This window comes from Bubalus bubalis, chromosome 7 (genome assembly GCF_019923935.1).
Source record: "Bubalus bubalis isolate 160015118507 breed Murrah chromosome 7, NDDB_SH_1, whole genome shotgun sequence".
NCBI classification, from domain to species: domain Eukaryota; kingdom Metazoa; phylum Chordata; class Mammalia; order Artiodactyla; family Bovidae; genus Bubalus; species Bubalus bubalis.
The window spans coordinates 61851543-61870986 of NC_059163.1; the positions used below are offsets into that span (position 1 = coordinate 61851543).

At 36.4% G+C, this 19444-nt stretch overlaps 1 protein-coding gene across 11 annotated transcripts in view; it reads left to right on the top strand.

Annotated features, from left to right (window-relative positions):
• The window catches only part of ARAP2 (ArfGAP with RhoGAP domain, ankyrin repeat and PH domain 2), a 199676-nt gene that overhangs the window by 168382 nt on the left and 11850 nt on the right, over positions 1–19444 (top strand). For all 11 annotated transcript variants that reach the window (XM_044946011.2, XM_044946016.2, XM_044946014.2 and 8 more), the window contains 4 exons: positions 4115–4254; positions 12131–12213; positions 13726–13761; positions 15575–15638. In XM_044946011.2, coding sequence (XP_044801946.2) covers positions 4115–4254; positions 12131–12213; positions 13726–13761; positions 15575–15638 — 323 coding nt within the window. The remainder of the gene's footprint in view (positions 1–4114; positions 4255–12130; positions 12214–13725; positions 13762–15574; positions 15639–19444) is intronic.

Here is a 19444-nt window from a genome sequence, read left to right on the forward strand (position 1 = left end):
TTTTGTCATGAGAGCTTTTAGAAATTCTTTTAGGCCCTCTGTATTTATCATAGAAATTTATATTTCAAGTTTCTTTTTGCTCTTTCCTTCTTTATGAGTCCCTTAATAATATATGCATCAAGATTTAGCTAAGAGGACTTACCTAGTAGTCTAGTGGTTAAGACTCCACACTTGCACTACAGGGGACTTGAGTTCAACCTTTAGTCAGGGAAGTTCCAAATGCTGTGCAATGTGGCCAAAAAAAAAAAAGAAGGTGAAGATTTAGCTAAGATACTCAATTGGTACTGGTAGTTCAGTCATTAAGTCGTGTCTGACTCTTGTGACCCCATGGCCTATAGCCTGCCAGGCTCCTCTGTCCATAGAATTTTCCAGGCAAGAATACTTGAAGTGAGTGAAGTCACTCAGTCATGTCCAACTCTTTGCGACACCGTGGTCTGTAGCCTACCAGGCTCCTCTGTCCATGGGATTTTCCAGGCAAGGGTACTGGAGTGGGTTGCCATTTCCTTCTCCAGGGGATCTTCCCAAGCCAGGGATTGAACCCGGGTCTCCTCACTGCAGGCAGATTATTTACCACTGAGCCACCAGGGAAGCTGTATGTACTCAATTACATATGGTTTATTAAAATAAATTTTAATAAATATGCAAAGGTGACAACAATGTTTTTGTCCTAAGCCTGTTTTCTTTTTGACCTATGAGTGGTTTGCTTAAACACTAGACATATGATTATTTCTTATTGGTAAAATTAGAAAGCTTTATTAAACTGAACAAAAATCTTAAGGTATAATCAGAAGGTGTGAATTGAATTGGTTTGGTTTAAGCAAAATGTAACATCTGTATCTCACAACTTGATTATAATTTAATATTTTTAAAATACTTTTACCTATTTCTAAATCAATAGTATTATAAATATCTTTCTCCACTTTCACCTTCTTATTCTAAATCAGCTGAATCTCTAAGCCCACCCAGTGTTTTCTAAATTGCTTACTGTATTTCTCCTATCAGGATATATAAGCATTGTTTGTTAACCTATGTTTACTCTTCCTCTAACACTGCACTGCAAGTCCAGAAACCATCTCCTCGGGTATTATTGTATATTATTAGAACCAAATGCATAGTAGACTCTGAATACTTCATGAAGAAATGATGTCATATGAATTTTGCTGAACACTAGTTATATGTATATTTTTTTCCTTTATCTTCTCATTGCATTAAAATAATCTTTCAAGTCTTTTAATTAGAAAAGTGTTATTTTTAACTTAAATAGAAGCTAGTTAGCTATAAAATATTACTTGAAATATTTTTCTATGAAATTTACTATTAAGAGATTGTTCCAGAAGACAAATTTTAGCAGTGTATTTTTCAGAAATTATTTTAAAATCACCAACTCCCTAAAAGAACCTATTTTAGCATGGCATCATGATTAAAAGAATGTTTTTGTGGTAGTATGCAGATCATGAAAACTACTTTTGTTTGTTTATGGTTAAGATCAGTGATGTGATTCAACATATTGATGTCTGCTTCCGGGTTGTCATCCCATGCTCATATCTGAGTTATAAGGCAGTACTTCAAATTTTTCTAACTTGTTTTCATATACTAACTATAATTGTGAACATCTGTGTATCATTTGCTGTTTGAGTAAAGGCTTTCCCTAAGCAAGGGATTGCTAGGTTTAAGACTAAAAAAGTTATTTTTCTAAAATCATTCAAGTTATCTATAAATTTTAGAAACTATGAGTGAATACTTAAGAGTTTCATCACTTTAATACCAGGAAATTGCTAAAGGTCTTGATCCTGATGTGGTGTCCCTCCCTACATCTTTTGAGGACGCCATCTAGTGTGAGGGCCACAACAGTCTGCAGGAGAAGTGTCATTACTCCTATTCTACAGCAAGAGCAGGAGTTGACCCCAGAATGACCATGTCACATGGCTACTTGGCTTCAGGTTCCTTTTCTTTCTTTTGTTCCTTGTTTCTCAAGCAGGCAGTTAAATAAGTTGAGATTTTAAAACGAAAGTTGTACCCAGAGGGATGCTTTGGGGAGGGAGGTGGGAAAGGGGTTCAGGATGGGGAAAACATGTACACCCGTGGCGGATTCATGTTGATGTATGGCAAAACCAATACAATATTGTAAAGTAATTAGCCTCCAATTAAAATTAATAAATTTATATTTAAAAAAAAAGTAAACTGGAGATATAGTGATCAATTTATTCATGATAAATTTATAGATTCAACGTGATTTTATTATCAAAAATGTGGTTTTTAATGGAACTGTTTAAATGATTTCTAAGTGTGGTTAGATGCATTATTGCATAAGCGTTATTGGACATTTTGCCTTATTTACCCTTACCTGTTTCATAGATATAGGAATTTTTCTAATGTCTGAAGAATTACTGAATTCCTCAGTCAGAATTCTAGAAGAGATTTCTCTTTTACCTGTGTATTTTTTATTATATGAGTGCTATTCAAAGAGGTAAAATGCAAGCTGATGATATAATTCTAAATTGCCTAGTAGCCACATTTAAAATATACATGTATAAATACACATATATATCAGTTCAGTTCAGTTCAGTTGCTCAGTCATGTCCGACTCTTTGCGACCCCATGAATCGCAGCATGCCAGGCCTCCCTGTCCATCACTACCACCCGGAGTTCACTCAAACTCACATCCATCGAGTTGGTGATGCCATCCAGCCATCTCATCCTCTGTCGTCCCCTTCTCCTCCTGCCCTCAATCCCTCCCAGCATCCGAGTCTTTTCCAATGAGTCAACTCTCCGCATGAGGTGGCCAAAGTACTGGAGTTTCAGCTTTAGCATCATTCCTTCCAAAGAACACCCAGGACTGATCTCCTTTAGAATGGACTGGTTGGATCTCCTTGCAGTCCAAGGGACTCTCAAGAGTTTTCTCCAACACCACAGTTCACAAGCATCAATTCTTCGGCCCTCAGCCTTCTTCACAGTCCAACTCTCACATCCATACATGACCACAGGAAAAACCATAGCCTTGACTAGAAGGACCTTTGTTGGCAAAGTAATGTCTCTGCTTTTCAATATGCTATCTAGGTTGGTCATAACTTTCCTTCCAAGGAGTAAGCGTCTTTTAATTTCATGGCTGCAGTCACCATCTGCAGTGATTTTGGAGCCCCCAAAAATAAAGTCTGACACTGTTTCCCCATCTATTTCCGATGAAGTGATGGGACCAGATGCCATGATCTTTGTTTTCTGAATGTTGAGCTTTAAGCCAACTTTTTCACTCTCCTCTTTCACTCTCATCAAGAGGCTTTTTAGTTCCTCTTCACTTTCTGGCATAAGGGTAGTATCATCTGCATATCTGAGGTTATTGCTGTTTCTCCCGGCAGTCTTGATTCCAGCTTGTGCTTCTTCCAGCCCAGCGCTTCTCATGATGTACTCTGCATATAAGTTGAATAAGCAGGGTGACAATATACAGCCTTGATATACTCCTTTTCCTATTTGGAACCAGTCTGTTGTTCCATGTCCAGTTCTAACTGTTGCTTCCTGACCTGCATATTGGTTTCTCAAGAGGCAGGTTAGGTGGTCTGGTATTCCCATCTCTTTCAGAATTTTCCACAGTTTCTTGTGATCCATACAGTCAAAGGCTTTGGCATAGTCACATATATATAAGTAGGTGAAATTAACTTTACTTATATCTTCTATTTAAACTCACATATCCAAAATATCATTTCAATATGTAATCAATACTATAAAATTGTGATATATTTACCTTTTCTGATACTACAAAATTGTAATATATTTACCTTTCTAGGTACTAATTTTCAAAATATGGTATATATCTTATATTCACAGCACATCTCAGTGGAGACTAGCATGTTTCAGGTGCTCATTAGCCAGTAGCTAATTGAACAGCATAGGTAGGCCTGTATATTACAGAGATATAACTAGATCTGGTTAGTGTATCTGTAGCTTGTCCAACACTCCCCTGATATAAGGTGTTCCCAAAAATTAACTAGAGGCTTCTTAATTGTAGGAAAGAAGTTATTATTTTGTATCATCAAAATTGAAAATATAGAAATGTTTTATATTCTATTCCAAATAAATGAAGATACACCTAACTTGCAAAAGTAAATGTTGTACTTTACAGAGAGGAAGGCCCTGGAAAATATCAAAGAGGGAGTCTTGAAAGTTAAAGAAGAACCATCTAAAATACTCTCTGGAAATAAGTTTCAAGATCGGTATTGTGTTTTACGAGATGGGTACCTCCTTCTTTACAAGGATCTGAAGGTATTTATATATATAGTAGTTGAATATCTGTATATTTTTGTGTGAGTTAACATTCTTATTTCACACCTCTAAGCCCTGTCTTCAGGAGTTCAAGGCCTATAGTAAATAAACTGCATTCAACCTCTGGGAGGCTGGCAGAAAGGTAAAACCACATAGTTACTGTGTAGAAGTTTGGGCAGCTTTTAAAATAGTTATTCGTTCTGACTCACAATCCAGCAACTCTATTCCTAGGTATTATATTCACTAGAGCACTTGTTCAAGAATATTCATAAACAGCTTTATTCATAAAGGCTAAAACCTGGAAACATTCCAAATGTCCATCAATAGGAGAAGGATATATTCAGACAATGGAATGCTACTCAGCAATAAAACTCAATGAATGTAACAACGTGGGAGGACCTTCAAATCCTTTTTGAGTAAAAACAGTTTGACACAAAATAGTACCGTATGAGTCTAACCATAAAAGTTTAAAACAGAGACAAATTCCTCTATGGTGATAAAAGTCAGAAAGTGTTTGCCTGGGGTATGGAGTAGCATTGCTACAGAAGCACAGAGATACTGTCAGTAGGGTATTTTCTAGGATGACAGAAATAAATGTTCTCTATCCAGTTTTGGGTGGTTGTTACATGGGTATATACAATAGCATCTCTACTTCAAGCAATATCCAAGCAGTTATTTTGAATGTTGAATAACCACAGGACTCAAGGATACTTTTTCCACTAAATTATAAAAATTCACTTGAATAAACATTGCTTGCATACTTCAGGTGTGTGGTGCTTCACTATGTTGTGTTTTGGAGATCTATAAAAAAGGACCAGACTAGTATCATGTTTAATATTGTTCTGAAGGAAGAGTTATTAAGTAGCTTTCCAGAGTTCTACAGTCCCATTTTGCTGCGGCTTTTATTGAGCTCTCCACACTGACCACTGTCTTATATGTTCCTCCAGCAAGGAAGCCTTCAGGTGGACATAAATAAATCTTAGCCTCCTACTTGGTGTATCCATTTAATGGTCATATTCTTCAAGGACAGCAGAACGTCCAGGCAGAGAGCTAACAAAACAGCACTGAATTTTGCAGCCCTTATCCCTCTCTTCCAAGAGCTGTATTGTATACTGGAAATCCCACACTGTTGTTCCGGCTGATAGAGTTGGTGGGGAGTCTGTGTAGGTATCAAGTGATTGTTATCATTTGTTATAGTTTGATATCATTATTCACATTCTTCAGTGCAGGAAGAGTAAAGTTTGCAGAAATAAGGCACTTAAGAATTCTAAGTTATGTGAAACAAACACATCACATTTTTTAAAGATTTATTCATTATTTTTGTCTGTGCTGGGTCTTCGTTGCTGTGTGAGCTTTCTCTAATTGTGGTATGCAGGATTCTCATTGTGGTGGCTTCTCTTGTTGCCATGCACAGGCTCTAGATGCACGGGCGTGAATAGTAGTGGCATGTGGGCTCAATAGTTGAGGCTCGTGAGCTCTAAGGCGCTGGCTCAGTGGTTGTGGTACACAGGCTTAGTTGCTCTGTGGCATGTGTGGTCTTCCCAAACTAGGAATCGAACCTGTGTCCCCCATACTGGCAGGTAGATTCTCAACCACTAGACCAGCAAGGAAGCCCCCAACACATCACATTGTAAAGTTCATGAACTGTAGGTTTGTGTTTGTGAAAGGAAATGCTAAACCTCACAACTGAAGTTCTAGCATCTAAGACCTGAATCTGGTTGAATCCTGTTGGGGTTTCTTCAGTGAGTCACCCGCCTTGATCTTCATTAGACTCATTTCCTTCATCCCGGTCCTTCCATTTATGTGCTGGTTAATGGTCACCTTTGTAGTTGGGTATTTACTTTGTGTAATTTAAAATCATCCTGGACTTTTTAGTTTCATTAAGGAACTGACACGTCCACTGTGTAGCAACAGAAGGTTCTAAAAACAGCTAGTATCAATACCAGTGCAGTCAAGGGCCCCATCTAACATTCAAGTGGTTAATCCACAAAAAGCAGAGTTCTGCACATTTCACTTATCTCACTTTATATTTTCAATAATCCTATAAAAGTAGCACTATAATTATCCCCCTTAACAGATGAAGAAATGGAGTCTACCAAGATATTACATAACTTGCTCAGGATCACATAGCCAGTAAGCAGTCGAGTCAGAATCAACTCCCAGGTGTCTCATTTAAAGGTTTTATGCATGGACTCACTAAAGAAAAGCGTTTGTATTATCTTAGCCCTATGTTTTTTCTGACAGAATTTTACTTAAAGAGGATAGTGTTTTTCATTTTAATAGTACCAAGTATTTCCAAATAGGACACTTCATACAATTTAGTTTCTTATACTGTTTTTCCCCAAGCTGGTATAAATTAAAAAATCTGCCACAAGGAAGCCTGTACATGGAGATATTATTTTTTTTAGATGAAATGATTTTATAATTGAGTTAAATAATCTCATCCCTTAACAGAATGATTTTTATGAATATGTATCTTTTTGAAAGCATCATTCTGCTTAATCTAAAATAAGTCATACAAATCGGTAGACAGTGGTAGGACTGAGTGCTCATCTGAAAGTTCTTTTTTTTTACATTTGCAATATTTTCCCCATGTTTATTGAAGTATAATTGACAAAAATTGCATTTGTTATAAAAATATGATGTTTTTGATATACATATACATTGTGAAATGATGACCACAATCTAAGCTAATTAATGAATGAACTAATAGTCATTACCTCATATAGTTTTGTGTGTATTTGTGGTAAGAACATTTAAGATCTACTCCCTTGGCAGATTTCAAGTATACAATACAGTACCATTAACTGTTGTCACCATGCTATACTTAGATTTCGAGGACCTATTCTTTCTGCACAGCTGAAATTTAGAACCCACTTATCAACACTTTCCCATTTCCCTCAGTCCCAGTCCCTGGAAACCACCATTCTACTCCCTGCTTCTTTGTGAGTCTGACTTTTTTAGATTCTGTTCAATACATGTAAATGAGATCATACAGTATCTCTCAGAAAGAATGTTCTTTAAAGACACTGAACACATTTTGTTTCTATCACAGCGACCTTAGGTTATGGAATTATAGTGTTAACTGTTTGAAAGTTGTCTTTATGCATCTGTCAGAATCAGTTAATGCGACTGACACTTTCATTTGCACAGTAAGGCAGGCAGATGAGGGACATGGTTTTCCTTTAAACTCAAACCACTCTTATTTTCATGGTGTTATTTTGTTGGTTATTTGTGCATGTTGCTGGTCTTTCGCTTTTAATATTGATGGCCAAGTCATTGGCAATGTTTGCTTTTCAAATGAGTTTACAGTAAATAATCAATAGTAAAAATCCTCAAATTTATCTGAATACAGATTTGACTCTGGTTTTGACAGTTGCCCTTAATATATGTGTGCTTGTATATATTTAGAAAATGATTTACTGAGAAGAGAGTAGAAATTACAAATTGAAAAGTATATTTAAAGAGACTGTGTGTTAATTAGAGATAATTTATGAATGCTCATTAACAACAAATTAGAGTAATACACAGGGGAAGATATATTTTGTTTTGAGAGTTTTTCCTGCACAGAAAATATTAATTAAAATGTTTTCAGACTTGATTTACATAAAAGGTTAGAAGTTTCAAAGAATATTACCATTATACTGTTAATGGTGTCAAAAAAAAAAAAGCAAATGGGGAGGGGACGGTTGTTAAAATTTACATGCACTAATAAGCAAATTCTTCTCAGTAACAAGGATAATTTTTTAAGCACGCTAATTTAATTGGTTCAATTAAAATTTTTCTTTGAAATACAGTGCCTGAAGCAACATATTACGTACTTCATAACACTTGAACTTTTTGAAGAAGTTCTCCAGAAAGCACACATACTAAAAGAGTTGTAATAAGCCAATAGTAAAGTTATCATGGTAAATGAGATTTCTTTTAAAAAACTTTGTATTAGAATCCTAACAGGTCCTGCTTATGCTTATTCATTTTGAAGATTGAAACTGAAAAGGGTTTCTTTCGACCATGGCTGAACTCCTCTCAAATTATGTCATCTGTGTTCTCTTTGCACAGGATAGAACATAAAGTAATGAGCTGGAGTGTCCAGAGTGGCTTGGCAATCAGTTGTATTACTTCAGACTCTCAATCTATTGCCAACAATATTTCAAAATGTAGACAGTCCTGGGCTTACCAATGTCCTGTATAAATAAGACTACTCGTACAGCAGTAAAGAATCCGCCTGCCAATTTAGGAGACACAGGAGATGCAGGTCTGATCCCTGGGTTGGGAAGATCCCCTGGAGGAGGGCATGGCAACCTATTCCAGTATTCTTGCCTGGAGAATCTCCATGGACAGAGGGTCCTGGTGGGTTACAGTCCATGGGGTCACAAAGAGTCAGACACAACTGAGCAACTGAGCACACACATGCATGCACCTAGATCAGACACAGGTGCTCCTTATTCTCAGATGTGCAGGTCCCTTCTTACCTGTCCTGCTGGAATTACAGCCTCTCGCCTGACTCTGCTACTGCTTCCTTTGGGACTGAGTCCAAGGGACCAGCAGTCTAAGCAGTCACGTCCCTGAGGAGGGATGTGAACCTCAGCTATAATCTGGCTGAACCTCTGATGAAGGTGTCCAGGAGTCTCTGCTACTATATACACTCCTATGTTCTCGTCTCCTTGACTCTTTCCTGTATAGAAAACTTACGGCCTTAAAAAACTACCTCACTCTTCCATATCAGTCTTAAAGTGTTAATCCTGAATATTCAGTAAAGTAGCAAGCTAAAATACAGATACCCCAAAACCAAACACATGAAATACCAGAAAAATGACCTTAACAAGAAGAGGCTGACATGAAGAAAGCTACAGAACTACACTAATAGAAATGGGTGAAAATTAATGTAAAGTCTACTAATATTGATCTGTAGGTTTAATGTAATTATTAATGTTTTCAAAATCCCAAAGAAAATAACTTTTAGAACTTGGAAAAAATGATTTGACAGCTCATCTCAAAGGGTAAACAGAAAGGAATTAGGAATACTTGCAAACATTTTAGAGATATAAAAAGTAAAATCACTGTCAAGTATTTTGCACCCAACTGTTTATTCATACAGTAAAACTAAAATAGCTTAGTTCATATTGTGGCATAAAAATGAACAGAGATAGCAATGGTAACATAAAGTGAGGTTAAAAAAAATGTAATTATCATAATTGTTTTGATAAATATGTCATAAATGCATGTCTAAAGAAAATTTATATAGTAAATTGCTTTGTTGTTCAGTGGCTAAGTCATATCTGACTCTTTGTGACCCCATGGACTGTAGCCTGCCAGGCTCCTCCGCCTATGGCATTTCCCAGGCAAGGATACTGGAGTGGGTTGCCATTTCCTTCTCCAGGGGATCTTCCTGATCCAGGGATCGAACCTGTGTCTCCTCATGGTCTCCTGCCTGGGCAGGTAGATTCTTTGCCTCTGAGCCACCAGGGAAACCCAATTGTTAACAGAAATTTTTCAACTTAAATACTCATCTATTCTGTGTGTAAAATATACCAGATTGATAAAAGAATTAAAACTTGGACAAATAGCAACCCTTCAAGCTCCATGGCTATGCAACTATTTATCAGATATGTGGGGAACCCTTTAAACTTGAAGTAATAGTTCAAAAGACATCAACATACTTGACTTTATAAAAATAAAAGTAAACAGTGACCAACTAGTGTAGACTATTTCATTTAAAAAGATAAGGCAATTTCCTATTTGGTATATAAAGAACTAATGTCAATAAGTAAATGTATAAATAAATGGATAAATTGTTGATCAAGTCAAAACTGAAAACTGCTAGTAAATGCAGAAATATATGTTTAACTGTAAGTAAATATACCCTATCAATTTTGCAAAATCTTATTGTTAATCATGTCCTAGCCTTTGGCTCTGTGATACCATTTCAAGTAATCTAGCCATACAGAAAAAAAAAAAAAAAAAAGAACCAAAGTATTTTTAAAATTATGTGCCATGATAATAATAGCAAACTCAGTGATAAGGGTGACTAGGAATAAATTCACCATGTAAATTTCAAGCCTTATCATTGCTGCCACAGAGAACACTGGTCACCAAAGCATTATCCAGGATCTTCTTCCTGCTCACTTTTTTCTCTACATTTCCTCTACATTCTCCTAACCTGTTTTCTCCATGGAAACCAATTTTTAATTTTATAAAAATTGTTGTATTTTCCACCCTTTATGCTTTCAAATTCAACTGCTTTCATAAGGAAAAGAATTTATAGTAATAGTTTAACTTTTATAAAACTTAGGACTGATTTGAGCTATATACTTGCTGAATGGGCTTTTGTGCATTTTTCTAGGGCTCTAACAACTTGTTATCGATTTCTATGAAGCATTGTGTTCTAAATTTGTAATAATAGCTGTAATTTGCTGTGCCCTTAGTATTTGGCCATTTACTGGACTAAACTCTTTAAAAGTACTTTTCTTATTTAATTTGTACAATAACTCTTCACAGTAACCCTTTATCATTTAATCTTCATAATAACTCTATGAGATAGTATGTTTATTATTCCTGTTTACAAATAAGATACAAGAGCAGAGAGCAGTAACGTGAGGTTACAAGCTAGTAGGTAGCAAGCCAGATTTGCACCCAGGTCTCTGACCCAAGACCCGTTGCTCTTAGTTATAAATGCTGTCTGCATACCAGGTTGAAAAAAGTGATTTCCTTGAAAATTTTTAGGATATTGGGAAAGCTTTTTCTAATTACCATGTTCATGGCTATTATCTTTATAAAATCTATTGCAGGCTATCCAACAATAATATGTGTATATGCTTTGATATTAAATTAGAATATAATGATTGAAATTTTTCCTCTGTCAGATACTTTTCCTGGTGGTTCAAGGATTTGAATTTTTTCATCTTAATCAGATAAATACGTTGGGATGTGTACCGAAAATATATAATTGATCTAAAAGCAAATGTATATTCTTTTTAATAGTCTCTTTTGTGAGTTATTAGTGAAAATTTTCAATATGGATATTTGAGATAGTCTATGCCTACATAGATTTGTAGTTCCAAAATCCAAAAAGTACAGAAAATCATAACTCATTTGGTGGCAAAACTTGACCTATACCAACATAAAGATATTTGTCTTAGTCTGTTCAGACTAACTACCACAGACTGGGTGGCTTATAAAAACAGAAATTTATTCCTCCAGTTCCAGAGGCTGAGGGCCTGAGATTAGGGTGCCAGTGTGGTCAGGTTCTAGTTAGAATCTTCTTCCAGGTTGTAGACTGCCCACTTCTCATATCCTCACGTAGTGAAAACAGTTAATCTCATGACTCAATTAACCATCCAAAGCCATCACCTCCAAATACCTTCATGCTGTGGATTATATTTCAGTTTGGGGGTGTGGGGATATGAACATTCAGACCATAACAATACTTATGGCCTTTATTTATTCACATTTATATGAAATGTCATGCATTTTTGTAGAGAATATGAATCTATTTGAATATAGGGTGGGTGCTACCCCAGGCAACACCGATGAGATTGTAGAGTTACAAAATATACTGCATATGTATTTTTTAAATATGAAAAAAAAAAACCCATCATCAGTTCTCATAAGTCCCAAGTGTTTTGAATAAGGAATTACTGTTTGTGTTTGTACAGATATATGCACACATATGTAATCATACATATATATACAGGATCATTTATTTAAATTTACAACATTGTAACCAACACAATCTTCATTTACCAAAAATTTGGTATGATATTCATGAAATATTTGTGAAACTAAACATTCTAAACTCTATTCTTAATACTCAAGGAAAATAAAAGGACATTTATAAAATCTTTTTAATTGCAAATTATTTTGTTTTCCTTTACAGAGTAGCAAACCTGACAAAATGTTTTCTCTCAGTTCAGTGAAGTTTTATCTTGGAGTGAAAAAGAAGATGAAGCCTCCAACAAGGTAAAGCTTGGAAGGGCAGAGCTGTTGAGAAAGTTACAGGAAAACCTGTCCAAGGATTTAGGGATCAATGGCATTAGTCTGACTCTTCATAAGCTAAGCTTTAGACAGGTTCCTTAAGTTGCCACAAACATGTGGCAGGGGACCTGGGTGGGTGGATACGGAGAGATGATGATGTTCCCACTCAAGTCAAGCTCCTGGGGAATTGCATCTCCTCTGTGTAGAACAAGAAATCCCCAGAAGGCCCTCACAACTGGGAAATACATGGGTTTCTCCACATCCCTTTCCCTGCTCAGTCACAGAATGTTCCAGTCAGTCAGTCTACCCAGAGGAAGAAAAATGCTGCCCTCCATCCTTCTTGGCTTTTTTTTTAACTGGAAGATAATTGCTTTACAGTGTTGTGGGGGTTTCTGGAATGTATCAAAACAAATCAGAAATATATATATTTGTTTTTTATATATTCATACATATATATTTCCTTTTCCCATCCCATGCCTCTAGGTTGTCACAGAGCTCCAGGCTGGGCTCACTTGTTATAGAGCAGCTTCCCACCAGTTACCTATTTTTCACATGATAGTGTATATATGTCAATATTACTTTCTCAGTCTGTCCTTCCTTCCCCTGCTGTGTCCACCAGTCCATTGTCTACATCTGCATCTCCATTTCTTCTTCATAAACAGGTTCATCAATACTGTTTTTCTAGATTCCATACATATGCATTAATATATGATATTTGTTGCTTTTAGAACATCTTGGCCCTGGCTCTATAATTTGCCCTCTTTGTTGTACTGAATTTGGCAAAACCTCACGGCACATGGGTGGTAGAGAGAAAGTGGACTCTTTAAACATTATGCTTCTCACTAGTACTTGAACCAACCCAGCATTTGAGTTATACCACACTTATTCATCACGGATTACTTTGATTAGCTAATTAAAGTTTTTACTCATACTTTTAATATCATGAAACATCATTTTAATAAACTGTATATGATTTCAGAGTCTATTGTACTCACTTTTGCCTCTGTGCTTAATTTCTCAGCCCAGCACATGTATCTGTATTGTGGCTGGTACATTCTTTTGTTTTTTTAAATTAAATTTATTTATTTTAATTGGAGGCTAATTACTTTACAATATTGTATTGGTTTTGCCATACATCAACATGAATCTGCCACAGGTGTACATTCTTTAAAATTTCTCACAATATCAGTAAGTCAATATGTGTATTTTATTTTGGCCATTTTTCTAGACATCTGTCCTTACTCAGCCCAGAATATCCCCACTGCCTCATAACATCATGAGACCCCCATCCCCCGTGTCCTTTCAACATATCTATAAATTTATAGCCAAATCCCTCAATATCCATCATACCCAGCGAATCATCACTTGTGGATATCAATTCTGTTATGCTTTCCCACCATTAAACATTACCTCCTTAAAATTTCATCCTGTGTATTGTCTCATAAAATGGATCATTTTTAACATGTATATGTGTTTTTTCCCCCCAATATGATGCAGCTGGGGATTGACAGCATATTCTGAAAAACATCACTGGTAAGTTAACAGCTAACAGATTTTGGATTTGATATATTGATGATAACGACAGTAAATAATGTTATTTGGCAGATAGATCTAGAGATAAGAAACATTTCTTTTAAGTGAAGTCAAACTCTTTTCTAAATACCTTGAGCCTAAAAAGAGAATAGGAGGTTTGCTTCAGGGTTTATATCTATTTAAGTCTCATGTATCCTATTTGCCAACACCTCAAGAAAAACTACATATGATTTCTTACTAGTTATTATATAAATGTGGAATCTCTGGTTTTAAGGGATAAGCAGACAAAACTCAGTTTTAAATTAAGGATAAGAACTCTGCAAAACTCAAATTTAAAGAAAAGACCTTGGCTTCAAATCGGTTCTTTCTGTAGAGTACTTCTTTCCATTGATGTCACCAGGATCTGGCCACTCTCCATAGAGACTGGACTAGATGTCTCCTTCTCCCTCATCTCCCTGTGTCTCATCCATACCAGATCTGCCTCTTAATTCTCTGATCCACCCACACCCTCTATCCTTGGAGCCTTCATCCATTTGGCACATTCTCCACCCAGCACTGAAGAGATTTTCTAAAATCTATCATATTTCTTTTCTGTTTTAACTCATCTATGAATCCAAAATGTAGAATAAAGTATAGGATTATTGGCACAGCACATGAAGTCCTTTAATATGTATCTCCTGTGACTTTCCCACATTTTTACTTAATGATAAAACAATCTGTTTCTAATTCACTATACATGCCTTCCTGCTTCATATCATATGCTTAATATCCGTGCTATCTTCACTGAACCTTCTTCCATAGTGTATGCTCCCCCTTCCCTCATCACTTTTATCTTCTTCCTGCTGATCTGGCAGACTCAGCTGTCATTTTTTATTCAAACCATAGCTGAAATGACGGAGAAAGTCTTATCAGATAACTTTCCTGTCTAATCCATTTATTTCTTCTTTACATCTACAGTATTTTGTGCTGGTGGATCCATAACTAAAATGATTTGTAGAGGGAACAGTTTTCTTGGACATGGCAATAGGAAGGGACAACTGTCTTCATGAGAATCTAATGGAAGAAGCAAGGATTATTTTTAGACGTTTCATTCTAACATTTTTCTAAATTATTAATAAGGATATAAAAATAACTACTTTGAAATTATGCCATTCTAACATCAGTTACAAGATTTTCCACCTCATCCCCAAGTGTGCTGTTTCTGTATTTGTGTTCAACTTTACTTTATTTTCCCCTTGCTGTATTGTAGTTTGTTTACATTCCTGGCTTTCCTAATAGACTGTGAACCTTGAAGGCAAGATCTCTGTTTTGTGTAGGTTTTCAATAGGTTACTGAATCAGTGTTATTGGACATGCAGTGGTTTTTTTCATTTAGCTCATTTTTCATGAGTCTTGTTGGGTATTAATGTTTATAATCATATGGACTGTGTCTAAAAAATCTGCTCTTAAGAAAATATACACTTTTTTTTCTTAGGCTCAGTTTCTGGGGGAAAAAGTATTTTACCATCATGTACCTGAAAAAGTAAATGACACTGACCTTTCTGCATTTCCAAAAAATACCGCTTATCATTTTTTGGCAGTTTTCAAAGCCTTTATTTATATTTTGGTTAAACTAGCATATTTATACTACTGTTTTGATAGCAGAAGCCTGAAGCAACTTGTACTGAAATACTTCCAGTTTGATTGCATTATGTCATTAATTAGGGGAAACCCAAAGAGATTTCTGATCACTTAATCACTTACTTGCCAAATAAATACACTGGAAAATTCCTTTGTCCTTTTGAATTATATATTTTATAAACCTTGTCTTATAGGCACCTGTGTTGTGAGAGTTCACAAACTCAAACGGAGTGGATGGCCAATATCTTTATCGCCCAGGTATGATACCTATTTCACCTATCTAGTAAAGTGTGACAACTGTTTATAGGAAATGTTAGTGTGGTTGTAGTTTCCAAAGAATTTTTAATGAGACTTTTGTGTATACTTGTATTTTCTCATGATTTTTTAAATACATGAGGACCCAGATTTACCCACTATTCTGTAAGAGAAAGTTTACTCTTTGTTGAGGCATCTTTTTTCCCCAGCCCAGCGGCTCCTCAGCGTGGGGCGGCATCTGGCTTCAAGATGGTAGAATAAAAAAGAGGGGCTTGTCTGAGCTCTTGTCCTCCAGAGTCCCATTGGATCTGTGTTTAGAAAATGTGTTCTTTTCATTTTTCCAATTTTTTATTAGAAGACAGTGGCTTTACAATGTTGTGTTAGTTTCCACTATAGCAAAGTTAATCACCATACATACATACATATACTCTCCCTCTTGGGCTCCCTTCCTATTCAGGTTTCCACGGTGCATAAAGTAGAGTTCCCTGTGCTATCCAGTATGTTCTCATTAGTTATCTCCTCTACACAGTGTCAGTCCCAATCTCAATTCCTCCCATGCCACTCCAACCCCCCTCATTTCCCCCTTAGTATTCATCTATTTCTTCTGTGTCTGCATCTCTATTTCTGCTTGACAAATAAGATCATCTAGAAAAATGGTATAGATGATCTTATTTGCTCTTTTCCTTCCTGTTCTCCCCGTGGCCTCCTGCTTTTCCAAAAACAAGGATGGGAACCTACATTTCTTTAATACATACTGTGTAATTCATGTATTTTCCTCACAACAAATTGTGCATGATACTGCTTATAGATAAGAAAACAAAGTTTACAAAAGGCTCAGTGATTTGCTTAGGACCATACATTTAGTTAGTGGTTTAACCCAGAGGCTAACACCTACCCTCAATTTCCCATTTAGTCTCCTCCCTACTGGAGGACTCACTCTTGCAGTGAAGGATAAAATAGTCCCATTAATAGGACTAGTTTCTTCCCCAACCTTGTCTGGCCAGAATCCCAGCAATGCTTCCCCAGCATTGAAATTCACTGGTAACGATTAAGTTGCCACTCTTTATTACCAAGGGTGTGCTTCCCTGTTTCTCTTACAAGTGAGAAGTTAATTCGCCCTCAAATCTTGTCCTTACTTGTTTTGAAAACCATTTTCTCTGTTCATTTAATTTATTAACCTTTCCAGTGGTTAATAAACACAGCTTTTCTCAGCCTGACCCTACTACTACTACCTGGGAATACATTTCCAGAAAAAGTCCAGTGGCTAACTTTTTAGAGCCTTTTCTTTTTTTGTGACTGTTTAAAAATTTAGATATTCAAGTCCTACTTTAAAGAAAGTGGGCTTGAAGTAATAGTAAAATTAGAACCATAGAATCTAAAACTGTTACAGTATCTGGTTATGGCACAATTACATTGATGTTTCTGTTTTTATGACTGAAGTCATTAGATGCTGTAGTTGAAAATCAAGGTGTAAACAGCCAGGAAACCAAGGCTGCTCTCACCACCAAGTTATTTCTCCTTGCCTCGCCTGTCCCTTGTTGTGCTGGCCCCAGAGACTCAGTCCAATTACATTTCTTCAGTTCATTCCACTTCTTAGGATTACGGTAAACACAAAGGTCCTTTTGGATTTGAGGATTTAATGGTTCACCTCCAAGGGGGAAAGAGACAGGAACGTAGCAAACGTTAATATATATGTTAATACACACACACACAAAACCCAACAGTGAACAATGAGTTCTTTCTGGTGCCCAGAATACTTTTCTAATATCCATCCCCATTCTCACCCCTGCCTCAACAAAAGTCTTCAGCTTACCTGTCACAGCCTCAGAAAAAAATCTTCCTAACCTTCAGACCAATTAGACCTTAGAGCTGTAGGAACCCTCAGCATCCTGTACTTGAACATTGTAATACTAACTAAAAAGCATTTGTGTATTTAAGTTTCTTTCCTACTAAAATGTAAACCCTGTGAGAGGAAAGACTCAGTCTTACTAGAACTACATGTTTATCTGCATCACAGGATCCAGTACATCTTACAAAGTACATGCTCAAGTTAGTATTCTAAACTAGTAAAGAGAATAATCAGATAAAATTTCAAATAGATATTAGTGTGGTAAAATAATGAAATAAGCCAGGGAAAGGAAAACCAGTGTGACTGACGTAAGGAGGGCATTGATTGAGAAGGATTCTCAGGCGACACCTTTCTGAGTAGCTGACAGGTGTACTGAGACCTGTCTGAAATAAGGAAGCCAAGTATGTAGGACAGTTAGAACATTCCAGGGGCTGGGGCCAGCAAGGACATAATCTTGACTTATTCCATGAACATCAGGAAAGCCTATCTTGGAGAGGACATAAGAGATGAGGAAGGCAGGGGACAGATGATGTAGACCCAGTTTAGGAATTTTAGTAGGAAACAAGGGAAAGATATAATCAGCTCTTATTATGGGGAAAAAGTAATTATGGTTCCTTTGCTGAGCTACACTTTAAGGGTCAAAGATGGAAGCAGGAAGAACAGCCATGTGGAAGAAGACAGCAGCTAATTGATCAGCTATAGCAGTTTGAGAGGAGTAGAAATGACGAGTCCTAGTTGTTTGGCCTCTGGAAGTGAATGTAAGTGATATTATCAGAAGTGCAGAAGAAGACAGAGTTCTATTTGGGCCACATGAAATTTGAGATGTGCACTGGACATACAAGTGGATATGCTGAGTGGCAGGTTTAGATGTATGGATCAAAAATTCAGGCAAAACTTTGGGGCTGAGATGTAAATTTGACAGAAGTCAGCATTTGGATTGTATTAAATGCCATGAGAGGCTACAGTGAGATGAGAGAGAGAATATACAGAGAGAATATTAGAATTATTCTAATATTAGAATACAAAATTGGTGAGGGGAGGGCTGTAGCAAGAGAGGGAGGTCAGACAAATAAGCCCTAGGACATCCCAAACTTTAAAGGTCAAACAGAAGAGAAAAATTGAGCAAAAGAAATGAGTATCTTTGAGAAAGCAGGAAAACCAGGTGATAGGTGCAGAGAATTCTATCAAGGAATCAGAGGAGAGAATATTAAACCAGCAGGGGCCTTGAGCAGATTTGAAGCAATGTGAGCAACTGCATGTGTTCATCATTGCAGAAAAAATTCATTATACAACAGAGTGTGTGACATATTTGTTCTCGGTTTGCTGACTATATATTCTGACCCACTATGCAATTATAGATATGACTGGGGAAGAATTATTTATATTCAAAGCAAATAGTTATTGTAGGGGAAGGAAGCCTTGTTTATATGGCTAGAGATGCAGAGAGATTGGTACATCTCATGGTGAGAAAATTGAATGATTACTAATAATTTTTCTATTATATCAGTGAGGTCACCACATGTGAGTCTGGGAGGGATATTACATGTACAGAGACAGAATAAAACGTGAGAAATTACCTTCAGAACTGAGGAAGCTAGTTGTACTATAGTAGAATGTCCAGGGAGTGCTGAAGGCTCATTTGAAATTTCAGGATAAATTTAAAGTGAGATGAATCTCCAGACTGATCTATTCTTTTTTTGCCTCCATTAATTTGGAAGTACCCACAGAGTAAGTAGAATTGGGTTTTACTATGCTTGGGGTTTTATCAGGCAAGTGTGATAGCAGAAGCAGCCCAGCCTTGATTTATAAGGAGGTGAGTATACTGATTGACCATGAAATCTAAGCCAAACTGTGAAAGAAGTGGGGAAAAATGTGAAAAGTAGAATGGATAGAAGGTCTCAAGAAGTCTAACGTATATTCAGAGTGAACGAAGCTAAACTAAGTTATCTGAAAGATGTCA